Source organism: Hyperolius riggenbachi, chromosome 3 (genome assembly GCF_040937935.1).
Source record: "Hyperolius riggenbachi isolate aHypRig1 chromosome 3, aHypRig1.pri, whole genome shotgun sequence".
Classification (NCBI taxonomy): Eukaryota; Metazoa; Chordata; class Amphibia; order Anura; family Hyperoliidae; genus Hyperolius; species Hyperolius riggenbachi.
The window spans coordinates 54,955,324-54,975,011 of NC_090648.1; the positions used below are offsets into that span (position 1 = coordinate 54,955,324).

The window sequence follows — 19,688 nt, forward strand, 5'->3', positions numbered from 1 at the left end:
ACACGGCAACTATCATTTTTACCAGAACCTTTCGGTTCTGGTATCTTTTAAAATGAAAACAAAGTGACAGAATATAAAAGAAAATATCTATATTGTTACCTTAGGAACTTGGCTTTTTAAATATGTATGCCATGAGGGTATATTACTGTTGTTTTTGAAAGTAAGGTTTTGTAATCATCGCAAGTGTACAATGAGAAGGCAAAAACACAAAACAGAAAAAAAGACACCTGTACTTCTAAATACAATATTGTCACCATACATTATGCTAGGAGCATAATCTAGACATTGTAATAACCAGGATGGATAAGCAAATAAAATGTGTGGGTTTAACTTAGTTAGCACTGTTTATTATAAAGCTACAAGGGATGTACATTGAGAAATAGTGTGTTTTTTCCCTTTTTTCCCTTATTTTCCCTTTTAAAATGCGTTGAGAATAAATTAATTACTAAACAAAAATATCACTCACTAAAAGCCTAATTTGTCCTGAAAAAAAACACAATACATCGATTATTTAGGTGTGATAAGTAGCAATAAAGTTATTGGTGAATGAGTGGGAGTAGCGCTGATATGTGAAAATTCTCGTCCTGAAGTGGTTAAATTGCTGCTATTCTTACACTGTTAATGCCAAACCTAGTACACTGGGTGATTGGGGTTCAAATTCAGAAAAGGGGGCAGAGCCACAAACAGCCAATGAGATTTGTTTTATTTCAGCGGGAAATTTAAAAAACACATTTTTTTTCCTTGATGCCAAGAACCCCAAATCTCATAAACTTGGTCATTGCATGACTGTGTGTCAATAGAAAAAGTGTGAGGAGCCAAAAACAACTAGATACATACCCGGGCATTGCCAGGTCATCAGCTAGTAAAGCATATTATCCTGTCCTGAGTATACAGTTTCAATCTGGCTGTAATAATGTTACCATAGGGAGAATTTGTTTGCATAGAAAAGGCTCCCTATGCTCGCTAGTATTTGCAAACTGCCACTGTTACTGGCCTGAGGAAGCGGGCTTAGACCTGTGAAATGTGTTGCCTGTGCTTAGTAAATATTTCTTTGTTCACGCAAAGATCTCTTCATTGAGGTAAGCCTCTTCACTTTTTCATTTTAGTGGTTTTTAATCCAATTTTATTCATACTGGGGCGCCTCTTTTCCCAAATTTGTGCACAGAATGAAGGTTGTTTGTGTATCTGTTCCTTTGGGTCATGTCCTGGTAAGACACGTGATGACAAGCGATTTCAATTGTATGTGTATGCACTCCTCTGGATCTCTTCCTAACCTGCTCCCAACTGGCTGGGACATCTCTAAAGTCAAGATCTCCTGTGACAGTTGTATTTCTCAGAACAGTTTCTTGTCAAATACAACTACACGTTTTTCTGTCCAACTGCAATTTTTGTTTTTGTTTACCTTTCTGTATAGGTGGACTGATGGGCCATTTCTCAGTGGCTTACATCTAAGAAGGCTTCATCCACCACAGATAATGGCTGACACAGGAGATGACCTGTGTGTGTGCTCTGAGTGTGGAAGAACATTCCTCAACTAGAACTTATTCAGAGCTCACCAGATGTTCTACGCTGAAGACTGTCCATATCACTGCTCTGAGTGGGAAGTAGGGTTTCCTCTACAAGCTCACCTGATCGCTCACCAGAGAATCCATGCAGGAGAGAAAGTTTATTCCTACTCCGAGTGTGATAAAGCTTACCCAGACAAGACATTGCTCCTCACGCATCAGGGGACTCACACAGGAGAGAAGGTTAATTCCTATTCGGAGTGTGCTGAAGCTTACCCAGACAAGACATTGCTCCTCACACATCAGAGTACTCACACAGGAGAGAAGGTTTATTCCTATTCAGAATGTGAGGAAGCTTACCCAGACAAGACATTACTTGTCACGCACCAAAAAACTCACACGGGAGAGAAGCCACATACTTGTACTGTGTGTAATAAAGGTTTCATGAAAATAAGTCATCTTACTGATCACCAGATGACTCACACAGGAGAGAAGCCATATACTTGCAGTGTATGTAATAAATCTTTCACACATAGGAGTAATTTTATGTACCACCAGAGGATTCACACAGGAGAAACGCCATATACTTGTACTGTGTGTAATAAATATTTCTTGAGAAGAAGTCATCTTAGTAATCACCAGACGACTCACACAGGAGAGAAGCCATATGGATGCACTGAATGTGATAAATCCTTCACAAATCAGAGTGGACTTATTTACCATCAGAGGACTCACACAGGAGAGAAGCCATATACTTGTACTGTGTGTAATAAAGGTTTCAAGACAAGATTTAAACTTACAGAGCACCAGAGAACTCACACAGGAGAGAAGCCGTATACTTGTACTGTGTGTAATATATCCTTTACACGCAAGCATAGTCTTGTTCTGCACCAGAGGACTCACACAGGAGAGATGCCATATACTTGTACTGTGTGTAATAAATCCTTTACACACAAGCATAGTCTTACTCGGCACCAGAAGACTCACAGTAGAGGAGCCATATAGTTGCTCTGAATTGTCATAAGTTCTTCACGCGAAAGAGTTTTCTTATCGTGCACCAAAGGACTCACGCAGTAGAGAAGCCATATAGATGTCCTGAATGTAATAAGTGCTTCAAATACCAGACGGTTCTCAGTTACCATCAGAGGACTCACACGGGAGAGAAGCCATATACTTGTACTATATGTCAAAAATCCTTCACATGCAAGCCTTATCTTGTTCGGCACCAGAGGACTCACAGAGCAGAGAAGCTGTATACGTGTACTGAGTGTCATAAGTCCTTCACAAGAAAGACTGCTCTTATTCAGCACTGAAGGAGTCACACAGGAGAGAAACCACATGCTTGCACGGAATGTAATAAATCCTTCACAAAGCGGAGTGTTCTTATTTACCACCAGAGGACTCACACAGGCGAGAAGCCATATACTTGTTCTGTGTGTTATAAATCCTTCACACACCAGCCTAATCTTATTCGGCACAAAAAGTTTCACAGAGTAGAGAAGCCATAGAGTTGCACTACATGCAGTAGCGTAGCTAAGGAGCTATGGGCCCCAGTGCGAGTTTTACATGGGGCCCCCCAAGCACTCATACATAACAATTGATACGGTGCACCAAAACCTGCCAAGGACAGTGTTTGAGGTGCAAGAAGGGGATGGGGAACAGCTTGTTAATAACTACCATTCAAAGTGACTATAGAAGTGATTATTACAAGCACAGGACCATAAAGAGTTAATACTGCGGGTGAGGGAGCGCCTTATGGGGCACTTCTGACCCGAAGGGCCCTGATGCGGTCGAGACGTCTGCAACCCCTATTGCTACGCCACTGACTACATGTAATAATGGTTTCACAAATAACAATGGACTTATTGTGTGCCAGAGGACTCACACAGGAGAGAAGCCATATACTTGTTGTGAATGTAATAAAGGTTTACCAAGAAGAGGCATTCTTATTCAGCACCACAATAAACACACACAGGAGAAAGGCCATTTATGTGTTCTCCCAAAGAGAAGAGGTAGGGGAAGTGTTGCAGACCATAGAGTCTGGCCCATATAGTTCTGGGTGCTCAGACCAATGGTAACTGGATAACCATGAGATCAGAAGAGTAAAAGGTTTGTAGGATTGTAAATAGAAATTGCGAAACTTTGGATGCCATTCCCCCCCCCCCCCCCCCCAAAAAAAAACAACTACAAATACTAAAAATAAATTACAGTATAGGTGCCTCCCAGTATAGATAGCCAGGTATAGGTGCCTCCAATATAGCCAGGTATAGGTAGCCAGTTAGATGCATTTTCCCAATGCAGGGAGTCCGTTATAGATGCCCCCAGTATAGCCAGTTATAGGGGCCTTCAGTATAGATAGCCAGTCATAGGTAATCCGAGTATAGGTAGCCAGTTATTATGGTTGCTGCCTTTTGACTAAAAAATTACCAGCTTTGAGGTGTGGCCCAAAAGTTGGAGGGGTTTGTTATAGCCTTTTTTGTTTTCTAAAATAGCACAAGAAAGAGGACTATGTACAGAAATAGAAACAAATGTTAAATAGTCTAACCTTCTTAGCGGTATGGACGAGCTCAGTTCCACTTAGGCCCTTATGGGCCGATTTTCTTAATTTTTTTTTTAAACACGCAGCTAGCACTTTGCTAACTGCGTTTTGGGGACGATCGCCGCTGATGCGCCGCTACACCCCCCCCCCCCCCCCCCCGAGACCCCGTGCGCTGCCTGGCCAATCAGTGCCAGGCAGCGCTGAGGGTGGATTGGGACTCCCTGTGACGTCACGACGTCAATGACGTCATTCTGTTCATCGGCATGGCGATGGGGAAGCCCTAAAGGAAATCTCATTCAGAATGGGATTTCCTGGTCTGTTTGATCGCATGCGGCGATCGGAAGGGTAGGAGGGAGGGGGAATCATGTAGCTAGCGCTAGGCTAGCTACACGATTAAAAAAAAAAAAAAAAATACTGCTGCGCAGCCACCCTGGTGATCTTACTAAAACGCCAGGGTGGTTAAGGAACACCTGTAAGGAAAAAAGTGCCTGGGGGGGTTACTTACCTTGCGAGGGGGAAGTCTCCTAGATCCTAATGAAGCTTTCCCCATCTTCCCCAGCATCAGGGTTTCTGCACTGGTAGCCTCTGAAAAAAAAAACCATGAGGCCGATGCACGCAGGTGCACTAGCAGCTTAACGCTCAGTCTCCCGTGGAAATAGCAGAGCCTGATCAGGATTGCTCTGTGCAGTAGAGCGGACCTGTTCGGGCTTGACTATTTCCTCCAAAGCAGAGGGGAAAGCTGGACTTTTACCGTTGCCAGTGCTGGATCTCCTCTGCTGAGGAGCATGGGGAAAGTCTTATTGGGATCCAGAGGCTTCCCACTCCAAAGGTAAGTACCCCCGGGGCACCATTTTCCTACAGGAACACTTTGAAGGTGCCCATGATGCAATTCCACAGCCGATCGATCATTTCCAATTATCCTGGTTCTTTTTAATTGCCCTGTCTAAGCTAACTCATTTTAGATACCGTATATACTCAAGTATAGGTCGAGTTTTTGGGGCAAAACAAATGTCCCAAAAGTGGGGGTCTCGGCCTATACTCGAGCCACCCGTCCAGCACCAGAGCGAAGCGGCATGGCAAATTTACTGATCCACGGCTGCGGATCTGTGAGCTGTGTCCTTCCCCCCCCCCCCCCCCCTGAGCTGCGGATTTGTGCAAAAACAAAGTGGCAAGTGATGGCAGTGGGCTTTGTCCCCCCTCCCCCCCTCCACCAGAGCTGCGCAGCGTTGCGGGTCATATCTACAGTTGCCGATACATGTGTTCCGTCACATGTCAACCGCCGATTGTCCCCGCTGGAGTATGGAGAAAGATGCCTGCTTCTTACACACTAGAAAATGCGCATGCTGCCAGAAATCCTCTTTAACTGGTCAGTCGGGAGTCTCATTTGCTATGACACCCTCTAGTGGCGTCACTGAAATGAGACTCCCGACAGACCAGTTAGAGGATTCCTGGCAGCGCGCGAATTTTCTAGTGTGTAAGAAGCAGGCATCTTTCTCCATACTCCAGCGGGGACAATCGGTGGGTGACATGTGACGGAACACATGTATCGGCAACGGTAGATATGCTTGGTGTCATTGTGTGATAGTCAGTGTGTGCCGCAGGCAGCTGCTATGTGTCAGTGTGTGTGTGCTGTGCACAGACCAGGTCAGCTGCTGCCTGCTGGCCAGCTTTTAGCCTTAGCTAGCTACAGTATAGGTTAGGGATTAGAGGATAGGATTACTGTGTTATTGTGTAGTTAGTACTGTTAGTACTGTTCAGTCAGTGCTAGTAGTTGTTAGAGTAGTAGTACTACTGTGTTAGCTTTCTACAGAACTGCTGTGCTGTGAGCAGTGCCAGTGTGATAGTTAGTGTGCACTAGTGTCTTCTCCTCTGCTGTCTGACTGGCACGTGTCACGTGATACTTGGCACGTGCAAAGTGCCACGTGTCAAGTGACACGTGCCAATTGCAGCGTCCGGCATGCTCCTGGCACACGTTACACCTGCTGCTGCATTGCCCTGATCCTGCTGCCTGTGCAGCTCCCACCGCCAGGCCAGGGTGCCACAGGCCTTGATACCACCTATATTTAACCCAAAACACAATTGCTGCGTAATTTTTTGGAGGTGTCATGGCTGAAAACTGTCATGTCCCAGTTGTGCGGTTGGACTTTGGACACAATGTGGGCTGCACGACCGCTGTCTGGAACCTAGTCCTGATGTTAATTGACAGACAATTTTTTTTTTGGGGGGGGGGGGGGGGGGGTTGGATTTTAAGTCCCCACATCATCAATTAGTGTTCCCCTTTAAAAAATAATGCTACATGCCTCATTTACCCTAAAACAAGTTTTAAAAGATATCCGAATCCGCCCGGATACTGAGGTCTAATTGGAAAATTTTGAAATCGGATATCCGACCCTGTTTTGGTGTCTATCCCACTCCACCATGCCCCCCTCCAGGTGTTAGACCCCTTGAAACATCTTTTCCATCGCTTTTGTGGCCAGCATTTTTCTAGTTTTCAAAGTTCGCCTCCCCATTGAAGTCTATTGCGGTTCACGGAAGTTCACGAACCGGGTTCGCGAACTGAAAATCGGAGGTTCGGACCATCTCTAGTGGTATAGGTAACTCCTAAGGAGCTCAAGCGCTGTGTTATTGGTGTATAGTTGCTGTGTATGGTTTACTGCACGTTTTCAACAGTTAGTTATTAAAGAGGAGCTGTTAGGTATAAGGTCTCAGAGAAAATAAACACATATATCAGTAGCTAAAGATTGGCTGTACTTAAATTACATATGCATTTCACTGTCCACGTTTGGATTTCACAGAATTTGTATATAGTATATGCAGAGATAGATGCTCCTGACAGCTCATGGCAAGCTCCATGTTTTTCTGTCAAATGTGTCGTCATGTCCTGCCTGCTTCCTGATCACAGATAAGCTCGTACTTGAATAACACAGTGTGCAGTGAATATTAATGAGCCATGTGGCTAGGAACAATAGCTGACTCCTGCAGTGTACTCTGCCCGGAGATTTATCAGTGCTACGCGCTGGACTGATTACAAGCTGCTGTAACGTCTCATTAGCAGCCGAAGGGAGGGCCCCAGAATTCTTTGCAGTTTAGTATGCGGCTTGCGTCCTTATGGGTCTATAACAGCCTTACTGATAAGCACACATCAAAGGTAACTGAGATTTTTATCTTCACTAATGGCTTTTGGGCTTCCTTCTAAACTGTTTAACACAGGAGAATAGAGGTTTAAATTAGCTTCTGCAGCCTGACAGTTACTCTTTAAAGGTATCACCGGAATCAATGTTTGTTGGTTTGATGTCTGCATTTCTGCTCCTTGACTAACACCGGACTACACTTCACTTGTCATCCATGCTGAAGTGTCAGAACTATGTCAAAAGGCTGTGTACTCTAACACTAGCTCAGCTGCCATTGATGCTAAATCTACCATTGGTTGGCTAAAATGGTGCAAAGGCTAAACTGGAGCAGTTGTAGTTTAGCTATTTGAAAGCAGGGTGGCTGGTAAATCTTTATGAAAGTTATGATCAACAATTCTGCCACTTTGAGAGAGAACCTAAACTAAATCTGTAGTTAGAAGCCAGCATTGCAAAAAGGGTAGAAATCTCTCTTCCAAGTTCCACCCCCCCCCCCCCTTCCCCACCACCAAAATTGCTCTATGTACATTATTTTTCATCCACTGGGCTAGCCAAGGTCTGAACTGGGTTATCACTATGCAAAACAGAAGTTTGTCTTTCTAAAACAGAAGGTATTGGCAATTAAATTCATGTTGGGGTGTGCATGTGAAATATCTCACAATGCATCACTTCTGAATGTGCAAATCATCTCTTTGTTGACCCTGAACGCTAAACTGGGTAGTCTTTAACTCTGTGTGTTTTAAGTGCTACCCCATAGAGCCATATTAATCCATGCCATGCACTGATGATCAACCCGGTCAAGCAGGATGTATGCATGTTGGATTAGTGTGGCTCTGTAATATTGGCAAGCTGACACATCATTGCATTCCATCCATTCTGAAGGTGCATTTAGCTGTCGGGGACAACAAAGAAATGATTTGCATATTCAGCAGTGATGCACTTTGGGACACCTCAGAGTTCACTCCAACCTGAATAATTGCAAATACCTTCTGTTTTAAGGCAAACTTCTGCTTTGCACAACATTTTAGTAAGGAGGCTTTTTGATTCTTTTTTTTTCAGCCCCTTACACACTCCTAGAAGTTCTGGTTCACCATGAGCTTGCTGGGAAATCTGTAACTCTGGGTTATCTCTAATGCCAAGACCTACTTAATGGTTGAATTTCTTGTGTGCTACTTGACAATAAAAGCTATAAACTTTTTTTATGTCCTTATCAGGTGGTTTCCATCAATGAATGATTCTGCACTTTTTTTGTTTACCTTTCTGTACAGGTGGACTGATGGGCCATTGCTCAGTGGCTTCCATCTAAGAAGGCTTCATCCACCACAGATAATGGCTGACACAGGAGATGACCTGTGTGTGTGCTCTGAGTGTGGGAGAACATTCCTCAACCAGAACTTGTTCAGAGCTCACCAGATGTTCCATGCTGGAGATTGTCCATATCACTGCTCTGACTGTGAAGTAGGGTTTCCTCTACAGGCTCACCTGATTGTTCACCAGAGAATCCATGCAGGAGAGAAGGTTCATTCCTATTCTGAGTTTGAGGAAGCTTACCCAGACAAGACATTCTTCCTCACACATCAGAGGACTCACACAGGAGAGATGCTTTATTCCTATTCAGAGTGTGATGAAGCTTACCCAGACAAGACATTGCTCCTCACACATCAGAAGACTCAGACAGGAGTGAAGGTTTATTCCTATTCAGAGTGTGATGACGCTTACCCAGACAAGATATTGCTCCTCATGCACCAGGGGACTCACAGAGGAGAGAAGCCATGTTGGTGTACTGAATGTAATAAATCCTTCACACACCGGCGTAGTCTTATTTACCACCAGAGGACTCACACAGGAGAGAAGTCATATACTTGTACTGTGTGTAATAAAGGTTTCATGAGAAGAGGTCATCTTACTGATCATCAGAGGACTCCCACAGGAGTGAAGCCGTATAAGTGTACTGTGTGTAATAAAGGTTTCATGAGAAGAAGTTATCTTACTGATCACTACACGACTCACACAGGAGTGAAATCATATAGATGTACTGTATGTAATAAATCCTTCACACATCGGAATAATCTTATGTACCACCAGAAGACTCACACAGGAGAGAAGCCATATACTTGTTCTGTGTGTAATAAAAGTTTCATGATAAGACATCTTCTTACTGACCACCAGACGACTCACACAGGAGAGAAACCATATAGATGTACTGTATGTAATAAATCCTTCACACATCGGAGTGGTCTTCTTTACCACCGGAAGACTCACACAGGAGAGAATCGGTTTACGTGTACTGTGTGTAATAAAGGTTTCGTGAGAAGAAGAGATCTAACTGATCACCAGAGGACTCACACAGGAGAGAAGCCGTATAGATGTACTGTATGTAATAAATGCTTCATACGCAAGGGTGGTCTTACTCAGCACCAGATTATTCACAGAACAGAGAAGCCACATACTTGTACTCTATGTAATAAAGGTTTCAATCACAGACGACAACTTACTCAGCACCAGAGAGCTCACACAGGAGAGAAGCCATATACTTGTACCGAATGTAATAAATGCTACACAAGCAAGACAGGTCTTACTCGGCACCTGAAGCTTTATAGAGGAGAGATGCCATATACTTGTAGTGAATGTGATAAAAGCTTTATACATCTGAGTACTCTTAAGTACCACCAGAGGACTCACACAGGAGAGAAGCCATCTATTTGTACTGTATGTCATAAAAGTTTCATGCAAAGAAGTAGTCTCATTCGGGACCAGAAGACTCACAGGAGCAGGGCCGGATTTCTGGGAAGGCCACAAAGGCCTAGGGCGATAAAATTCAGCAGGGCGCAGGACTTGGAGAGATAAGAGGTCACATGTCAAAGTAAATCACTTCTGCTTTGCTCTATTCTGCCTGAATTCCAGAGATCCCTGCATCTCTCTCACTGCAGAGTGTGTGTGATGACAGTCAGCATCTGTTGTCATCTGAAGATCTCGTCCAGTATAATGAGTGGGGACATACAAGCTGATGTGAGAAGAAAAAAATATGGGCTCAAGTAGTAGAACTTTTGAGTTCAGATTAGTTTCTTTATGCAGCACGCATTCACGAACAGGAATTATCAGCTCTTCTCTCCCCCAGACTGATGTTTATTACTTGGTCAGAGCTGTTAAAGACCTGAGACCTGTTAGATTAATGGTTTGTTTTCTTTCCTGACAGCAACATTCTCTTTGCTACAGTTTAACTCTTTCCTGACATGTTTTAGAAGCAGCAAAGCATTGTTCTGTGTTAGCCATCAGTGAAAGCAGGATGTTTTGAAACAGAATGACAACTGTATTACGTTTATTTATATTTACAAAACAATGTATGCATCTTCTGCTGACTTTATATATATATATCTGGGTTCCCCAACATCTTACATCTTGTATACAGGAACAAAGTCTGAAGATGACTCATTAGCCAAAGGCTCACTATTTTCTTTTGGTTAGCCAATAAATATTATCATTCTATTACAAAACGTAAAAACTTCCTGCTGACTGATTAAGATTTGTCTTAACTTGCCCCAAGTGCTAAATTGTCACTGTGTAAAGTACACCTGAGCTTATGCTAGGTACACATGATGCAATTTTCTGACAGATTTACTGTCAGATCGACTATTTCCAACATGTCCGATCTGCTATCCGATAGATTTTCTGAATCATTTTTTCATAGAAATGAACGGAAAATCGATTGAAAAATTGATCAGAAATCAGATCAGACATTGGAAATAATCGATCTGACAGTAAATCTGTCAGAATTGCATCGTGTGTACCTAGCATTACACTACATCTATGCCAGCGTGTGTAGTGTCGGATCCTTCTACTTACCTGTTCTCTGGTTTGGATGGGTTTCTCTCCTTTGTGCTGCACCATCACCTGTTTGTGGCTCTGACTGAAGCAAGTCGCACAGAGGACAAAGAAGCAGTGCATACTCTGTGCTCTCGGGCTTCTTGTTATTACGCACTCCCGTACGGATGTGCACAGCAGCCGAGGCTTGGAGTGTTATGGGTATGTGTACTTGACAAGTGCTGCTCATATATGAGCATCATTTCTGAATTATGCAAGCCCTGAACACTATCGCCTGCTGTGCATCCAGGCTGGAGTGCAAAATTACATGGAGTGGCCAGAGAATGCACTGCTTCTTTGTTGAAGGGGGGGGGGGGGGGGAGGCAAAGCAGCAAAACAGACCGGAGCCCATTTAACCCAGTGATCAATAGAGTTGGACAGAATGGGGGTGTGGGGGGCGGTTGGTGACAGCCGGCCTAGGGCCCTGGAAAGTACAAATCCGGCCCTGCACAGGAGAGAAGCCATATAGTTGTACTGAATGTTATAGATCCTTCAAACGCAAGGCTGATCTTTTTCGGCACCACATGATTCAAACAGGAGAGAAGCCATTTATGTGTTCAGAATGTGGCCAGTGCTTTTCCCAAAAGACATATCTTAATATCCTCATATCACAGAAGGTAGAATCCATAGAGATATTTGAAACGTGACAAATGCTTCCACCCCAAGGGGGGGGGGGGTATTACTGATCACATGACAGCTCACCAGTAGTGATGGTCATAGTAACAGTTTGGCTGACAAAAGACATCATTTTATCAAGCTCAACTAGAAAGGAAAAAAAACCACTGTCCTGAACCTGCAACCATCCCAGTTGATCCAGGGGATGGATTGGGCCAATAGACCTTAAAGTGTACATGAGATGGCCCTGCCCCCCAAAAATGTATACATACCTGGGGCTACCTCCAGCCCCCTTCAGGCCAATCGCTCCCTTGCTGTCCTCACGAGCCAACTCAATCCACCTCTAGGCAGCCGGTAAGTCCCTTATTTGGTGCAGACACATTCTGCCTGTGTTCCCACCAGGAGCATCCTGCAAATACGGGATTTACCAGGCCGTCTAACGGAGGCACGTGGCGGTCTGGGAATATGATACGGGAGGGATATGCCTAAAAGGAGCTGGAGGAAGCCCTAGGTATGTATAACTTTTTTTGGGGGGGGGGGATGTGCATCTCAGTTGTGATTTTAAAATGAAGTAGGGAGTTTGGAAGTGGCACATCTAGCTGTTTGTGGTTGAGTGCATAACTGGGGTGCAAAGCACCACCCAATACAATAAGCAAAGTCCCTCATTGGTTAGCACACCATAGGTAAATTGCAGAAGTATTTATTCCTCAATGCACAAGTGTTTTGATGGCCACAGAGGGTCCCCTTCATCAGAAAGTGCAGACATGTCTGCACTTGTATCTGATGAAGGGGCCCCTCTGTGGCCCCAAAACAATTGTCAATTGTTGTGTTTTCTTATGCATTTGAGGAATTAATACTACTTCTGGTTTGTTTTAAAAGGGACTTTTACTCTTACTCCAGTCAGATAAATCCTTGGATCAACTCTCCTAAGATGGAGTTTATGTCAAGGAGAACTCCTGGAGAAGCATGTGATCGGTTTGGTCAGGTAATGGATATGCATGTCTCTGGTCAGAGCTTTGCCAATCTATCAGCTGGTCAAATAAATCATGTGCTTCTCCACGAGTTCTCCTACATATGGCCATCACTACTCACCAGAGGGAGGAGCCATAACTTGTGAAATGCAAGTGATTCTCAGTTGAATATAATGGTTTTGCACTAGAAGACCCCCCCCCCCCCCCCCCATTGTAAAAATTGCACAAATTGGTTTTCTGGAGCCACTATTTGGAAACCATTATAAAGAGTAAACAGAAGCTTTGTTACAGCCCCCCTTTTAATATATATATATATATATATATATATATATATATATATATATATATATATATACATACATATACACACTTTTTTTTAAATACATATGATAATTTGAATTATTTTATGTATCATGTTTCTTAGATTTTCCTATAAATACATTGCATGCTCCTTCCTGGCAGTTTCCAGTAGTCCCTCCTTTCCTGGGGAGTGGGAGATTCCTTTAGTTGCAGTGCTGGTAACAAGGAGTTTATCTTGCAGCGCAGTTAAGGTGGGCATGGGATCAGCTCTAGGTTCACTGCAAAAGACTTACTGGTTCCTCACCAGCTCCTCCCACACTACCTCATGTGAGTGTTGATTAAAAAGGAGAATTGTGTGCCATTTACAGATTGCCATTTAGTCACATCGCAAGCAGCCCGATGGGAGCGCGGTGCTAGCCCCGGGTTGCCCATGAGGCGGGGTGAGGTGGGTTCCTCAGGCAGCAGAAATGGGGGGGGGGAGCACCAAGCTGGAGGGGGTATCAGCCAGGAAGGGGGGGGGGCAGCGGGCACAGCGGTGTGGAGGGTGGTCTGCACTCGCCCTCCGGCTATTACCGCAGTGTACGATTATCAGGCAGCAGGCGGGGAGTTGATGACTCACCTCCTTCCGCGTTCCAGCGTACGTTCCACCTCTCGTCATTTCCTGCATTGTATGAGCGCGGAAGCGGGTGTGTCATCCCTTCCCTGCCTGCTGCCTAATAATCGTACACATCGCTAATAGCTGGAGGGGGAGTGCGGACGAGGGAACCCCAGATGAGGGGGGGTCTGACCCCATCAATATGCCTGCTTCCCCCTTTCCTGGCTGCTACCCCCTCCAGGCTACCTATACTGGGGGTAATTATACTACCTATCAAAGGGGGGGGGTGGGGCATCTTCACAAGTTTGCCTCAGGTGGCAAAAAGTTTAGAGCCGGCCCTGCGCAGTGCGGCGCACATGCATGGACTAAGGGAAACCCCAATGATTTACTTCTTGCCCAGCCATACTTCCTGCCCTACAACAAGTTTTAAACCGGCCTAAAGGCTCGCCAGAGAATCCATGCAGGAGAGAAGGTTTATTCCTATTCAAGTGTAAGGAAGCTTACCCAGACATGACATTGTTCCTTCACACATCAGAGGACTCACACTTGGGAGAACATTTATTCCTATTCGGAGTGTGAGGAAGCTTACCCAGACAAGGCATTGCTCCTCACACATCAGGGGACTCACACAGGAGAGAAGGTTTATTCCTATTCGGAGTGTGAAGAAGCTCCCAGACAAGACATTGTTCCTCACACATCAGAAGACTCACACAGGAGAGAAGGTTTATTCCTATTCGGAGTGTGAAGTAGCTTACCCAGACAAGGCATTGCTCCTCACACATCAGGGGACTCACACAGGAGAGAAGCTTTATTCCTATTCGGAGTGTGAAGAAGCTTACCCAGACATGACATTGTTCCTCACACATCAGAGGACTCACGCAGGAGAGAAGCCATATAGATGAGTACTGTATGTAATAGAGCCTTCCCACACCAAAGTGGTTTTATTTACCACCAGAAGATCCATAGGAGAGAGAAGCCATATGGTTGTGATGAATGTGATGAATGCTATATGACTTACTAATCTTATTCTTCATCACCACAGGACTCACACAGGGCAAACACCATATAAGTATGTTGTATGTAATTAAGGTTTCAAGAAAAGACATCATATTGAGCATCAGAAGATTCACACAGTAGAGAAGCCATGTAGCTGTATTGAATGTAACAGGCCCCGATTCACATCACAGGAGCCTATATGCACAGATGTCCTAGCACCCTAAACTTTACCCTCCATGAACCTACAAACCCTTGCTGGACCACACCGACAAATGTGCTGGCTGTCCCAGCTGTCACTTTTCCCTTATTTCCCTTGAAAGTCATAGGTAGGTGTCCCTTAGCAATAGATAGCCTCAGTATTAAGTAGCTAGTTGTGCCCCCAACTGAAGGGAGATCTCATCAGTGGGAATCTGCATAGGGAAGGAGGGAGACACTTGAGGAGGGGAGTGAGCCGCCTTTCCATCATCAGGCGCCTATAGGCACGTGCCTACAGTGCCTTATGGTAGATCTGTCCCTGGAATATAATAAATCCTTCACACACCAGAGTGTTCTGTTAAAGGAAATAAAATTCACTCCGAGACCTTCTCCATGTAGCCAATGTAAGTAAAATCTTTATTACTCAGCTGAGGGCATTACCGCGCTAGTTTATACAGGCAGAGATCTACTCTCATACCATACCAACGCAGAATGGCCCAGACAAAAGGGCTTCAGGATCTTTTAAAACCCCATAACATATCCCTCCCCTAGGCAGTCTTTCTCTCTGGCAGTCCAACACCAGCAAATAATAGCTTGCATCTCCTGGCTGGGTGGAACCATCGTGTTTTTCCCAGAAACACCTGCAAGACTTCCTGGTAGGCTTAGTTTCGACTTTCATTTCTCCAAAATGACCTCAGAGGTAGCAAAGCCCAGAATTATGGCTCAAACTGCATTTACAAAGGATTCTTTCTCTCTGCCCTCTGGAAAGGGGGGGGGGGGGGGGGGGGGAGGTAATCCTCAAAAAAAACACTTGGAAACAGTAACTACATTCTAAATCCATATTCATTTTGGTTACATTGTATAATTCTTAAAACAATACTATAATCATATTCTTAAAGTGTCACTCTAGCACACTAGTTTGATTACATTAGCGTGATTCTTATAGCAGCATAGGAATATAAAAGGTATACACACAATTAATTATAAAACCTTCATTAATTCTTTCCACAGTTCTTATTGGGCACCAGGATATTCAAGAGGCGGGAAGCTGTATAGTTGTAAATAATGAATGTGATAAATGATTTATACAACTTAGTTATCCTATTCACCACCATAGGACTGCCCATAGAATTCTGTGGGACCGTTTACAGTACTGCACAGAGCAGGGACAAGGTCCTCCAGCACCCAAGGCTGAGACACCAAAGTGCGCCCCTCCATCCCTCCCACCCCAGCTGTCACACACTGATTGCTATTAGACTAAGAGGGCCACAGGGCCCACAACCTCCCCAACACCTTAATATCTAGTTATCTGGCTTGCAGTCACTGCTATGTATCCCCTTTTCTTATTTCTTTCTGCTTCATACACAATTAGGAATGACAGCTGAAAGAAATGTGCGCCCCCTCCTACACTGCGCCCTGAGGCTGGAGCCTCTTCAGCCTATGCCTCGGCCCGGCCCTGGTACTGCATGATAACTGATCATATTATTCTAACTTGCTGCATGCAGGCTTTGTATTAAAGTCTATGGCCGTCTCCATGGCAGTTCACACTCGTTAGAACACGCGAGTTATGCAACTAACCACTGTGAACCTAGCCTCAGGCCTGGAACCCACTAGGAGCGCTTTTCGGAGCACTTTGTGATTTGAAAAGCTCTTGCTAATGTAATGCTATGGGTGTGATCTCACTGGAGCGATGTGATTTTATAAAAATCCCCCATAGCGTTGCATTAGCAAGAGCTTTTTTAAATCACTAGCAATTAGAAAAGGCTGGTTTGAGCCCTTACAGTGCATCAAATAGTTCTGTTGCAACACATTGTGACTATAGTTTCTTGAAGGATTAGATCTGTGGAGTCTATCTTCCCCGGCTGATGATGGGGAAGGGGGGGGGGGGGCAGGGGCGTAGCTAGGCAAGGTCGGGGTAGGACAAGTGCCCCCGGGCGCCGGGTCCCCAAGGGCGCCCAGCTGAGCTGCGTTTTTATTTTCTTTTTTGTTTCTTTTGGGGAGGGGAGCAGTGCAGAGAAGAGGGAGAGCTGTGCGGACGGTGGAGAAGGGGGCCATCTCCCCCCCTTCCCCCACCTTAGGGTGCTCTCCCTCCCTCGCTGTCCCCTCCATTATTGTCCGGGTGGCTGGCAGCGGTGGGCGGAACTCCCCTCCGTCTCGCGCCGGAAGCTCGGGTGCCGCAGCCGCTGGTCTGGACCAGACCGAGTAGCGGCAAATCCATCCGGCGCTGCGACGAGACGGAGGTAAGTTCCGCCCGCCACTGCCAGCCACTCGGACATTAATGGAGGGGACAGGAGAGCACCCTAAGGTGAGGAAAGGGGGGGGGATGGCCCCCTTCTCCCCCGTCCGCACAGCTCTCCCTCTTCTCTGCGCTGCTCCCCTCCTGCTGGGGGGGGGGGGGGGGGGGCTGGCTACCTACTCTGGGGACATATAACCCTGACTACATATACTGGGCACATATACCCCTGGCTACATATACTGGGCACATATACACCTGGCTACATATACTGGGCACATATACCCCTGACTGTATATACTGGGCACATATTATACCCCTGGCTACATATACTGGGTACATATACCCCTGGCTACATATACTGGGCACATATACACCTGGCTACATACTGGGCAGTGTGGGCACATATACCCCTGGCTACATATACTGGATGCATATTATACCCCTGGCTACATATACTGGGTGCATATTATACCCCTGGCTACATATACCCCTGGCTACATATATACTGGGCACATATAACCCTGACTACATATACTGGGCACATATACACCTGGCTACATATACTGGGCACATATAACCCTGACTACATATACTGACTATATATACTGGGCAGTGTGGGCACATATACCCCTGGCTACATATACTGGATGCATATTATACCCCTGGCTACATATACTGGGTGCATATTATACCCCTGGCTACATATACCCCTGGCTACATATATACTGGGCACATATAACCCTGACTACATATACTGGGCACATATACACCTGGCTACATATACTGGGCACATATAACCCTGACTACATATACTGGGCACATATACCCCTGGCTACATATACTGGGCACATATACCCCTGCCTACATATACTGGGCACATGTACACCTGGCTACATATACTGAGCACATATACCCCTGACTATATATACTGGGGACATATACCCCTGACTACATATACTGGGGACATATACCCCTGACTCCATGTACTGAGAGAACATATACACCTGCCTACATGTACTGGACATATATACCTCTGCCTACATATACTGGGCACATATACCCCTGACTATATATACTGGGCACATACACCCCTGGCTACATATACTGGGCACATATACCTCTGGCTACATATACTGGGGACATATACCCCTGCCTACATATACTGGGCACATATACCCCTGGCTACCTGTTCTGTGGACATCTCTACCACTGGCTACCTATTCTGGGGACATCTATACCGCTGGCCACCTATTCTGGGGACATCTACACTGCTGGCCACCTGTTCTGGGGACACCTATAGACCTGGGGCTACCTATTTTTGAGGAACCACTGCTGTCAGATTGAGTGTATTTTGGGGAACTGCTGCCAGGTGAGAGGTGTCTACCATATTAAGGGGGCATTCTGCTTATTTATGTGAAATGCTGTCTATTTATGTGCATCATGACTGCTGAATTTGTCTTGTTGGGGGCCTCATGGTTACTGAATTTGTCTTGTTGGGGGCCTCATGATTTGTTGGGGGCCTCAAGATCGCTGAATTTGCCTTGTTGGGGGCCTCATGATTGCTGAATTTGTCTTGTTGGGGGCCTCATGATTGCTAAATTTGTCTTGTTGGGGGCCTCATGATTGCTGAGTTGGTCATGTTGGGGGCCTCATATTTGCTCATGATTGCTGAATTTGTCTTGATGGGGGGGGGCTCATGATTGCTGAATTTGTCTTGGAACATGCTGGAAGGTACATACTGAGGGAGGGTGGGTGAGCGTGAGCCTGCTAACCTCCATGTACATTTGGCTCCACCCATAACCACGCCCACAATTATTATGTGGCCACGCCCCTTTTTGGCGCGGCGCAGCCTTCACCTTAGGAGGCGCATTGATAATCTTTGTCCCTGGGCGCTGAAAGCCCTAGCTACGCCTCTGGGGGGGGGGGGGGGTTAAGGGGGAGAGAAGGTCTGCCACTTAGGACTTCTTTTAGGAGGATTTGGACTTTCTGCAGGAGGGGCCAGGACTGGGAACAGTGGAAGTTGTAAAGCGGGTGGGGGAGAGCAGGTCTGCTGCTTAGGGGGATCTGCAAGTCTGACAGCCACAGGGGCTTATTTAGCAGGGAGCAGAGGGGGAATCTGCCTATATACACAAAAGGTGATGGCTAACCCCGGAAAATATAAGACCTCCACGAAAATAAGCCCTAGCATATTTTTGAAGGGAAAATTAAGATAAGACAGTATCTTATTTTCGGGGAAACACGGTATGAATGCTTGTGGCAGTGAGACGCATCTGATTCAAAACTAAAAGGAAACCGTAACACACTTACTGTCTGCTGTTCACAACAGACGGAACTAAGTGTAGTGCCATCTTGTGGCCAAAAAGTGAAATACATCCAAATACATCATAATACACTTTTCCATTCAAAACTTTAATACATATTAATAATTTTTTAACCCCTTCCATCCCTAATCCATAGTTACCAAAATAAAACACTCACTTGTAAAAAAAAAAATACATCATTAAAAAATCCCTACATAAATAGTTATCTTGGGGACTTTTTAATGTGTATGTCATGAGGGTATACTACTGTTTCTTTTGTAAATAAAGGCATGTAATTATTTTTATAGTAAAAAATATTATTGCCATACATTATACTAGGGACGCAATTTAAACGTTTTTATTTATTAAAATACATTGATATGTCTTGAAACTATTGAAAAGAATCTACAATGCAAAGTACAAATGTGAGCTAGAGTATCAATTAAA

General features: G+C 45.0%; 1 protein-coding gene across 1 annotated transcript; it reads left to right on the forward strand.

Moving 5' to 3' along the window:
* The first annotated feature begins 1,559 nt into the window (after positions 1-1,559).
* Positions 1,560-14,259, forward strand: LOC137562100 (zinc finger protein 84-like). Its single transcript, XM_068273436.1, has 4 exons — positions 1,560-2,338; positions 8,441-8,950; positions 12,528-12,633; positions 14,050-14,259. The coding sequence occupies exons 1-4, from the start codon at positions 1,560-1,562 to the stop codon at positions 14,257-14,259; spliced, it is 1,605 nt and encodes a 534-aa protein (XP_068129537.1).
* Positions 14,260-19,688: the final 5,429 nt, after the last annotated feature.

What these genes read in the sequence shown, in the direction of transcription:
- LOC137562100 (XM_068273436.1), top strand. Translation starts at nt 1,560, where the DNA reads ATGTTCTACGCTGAAGACTGTCCATATCACTGCTCTGAGTGGGAAGTA. An exon ending in ACTCACACAGGAGAGAAGCC is followed by an intron (nt 2,339 to 8,440) that starts GTATACTTGTAC and finishes CTTTCTGTACAG; the next exon opens with GTGGACTGATGGGCCATTGC. An exon ending in CATGTGATCGGTTTGGTCAG is followed by an intron (nt 12,634 to 14,049) that starts GTAATGGATATG and finishes TTCACACATCAG; the next exon opens with AGGACTCACACTTGGGAGAA.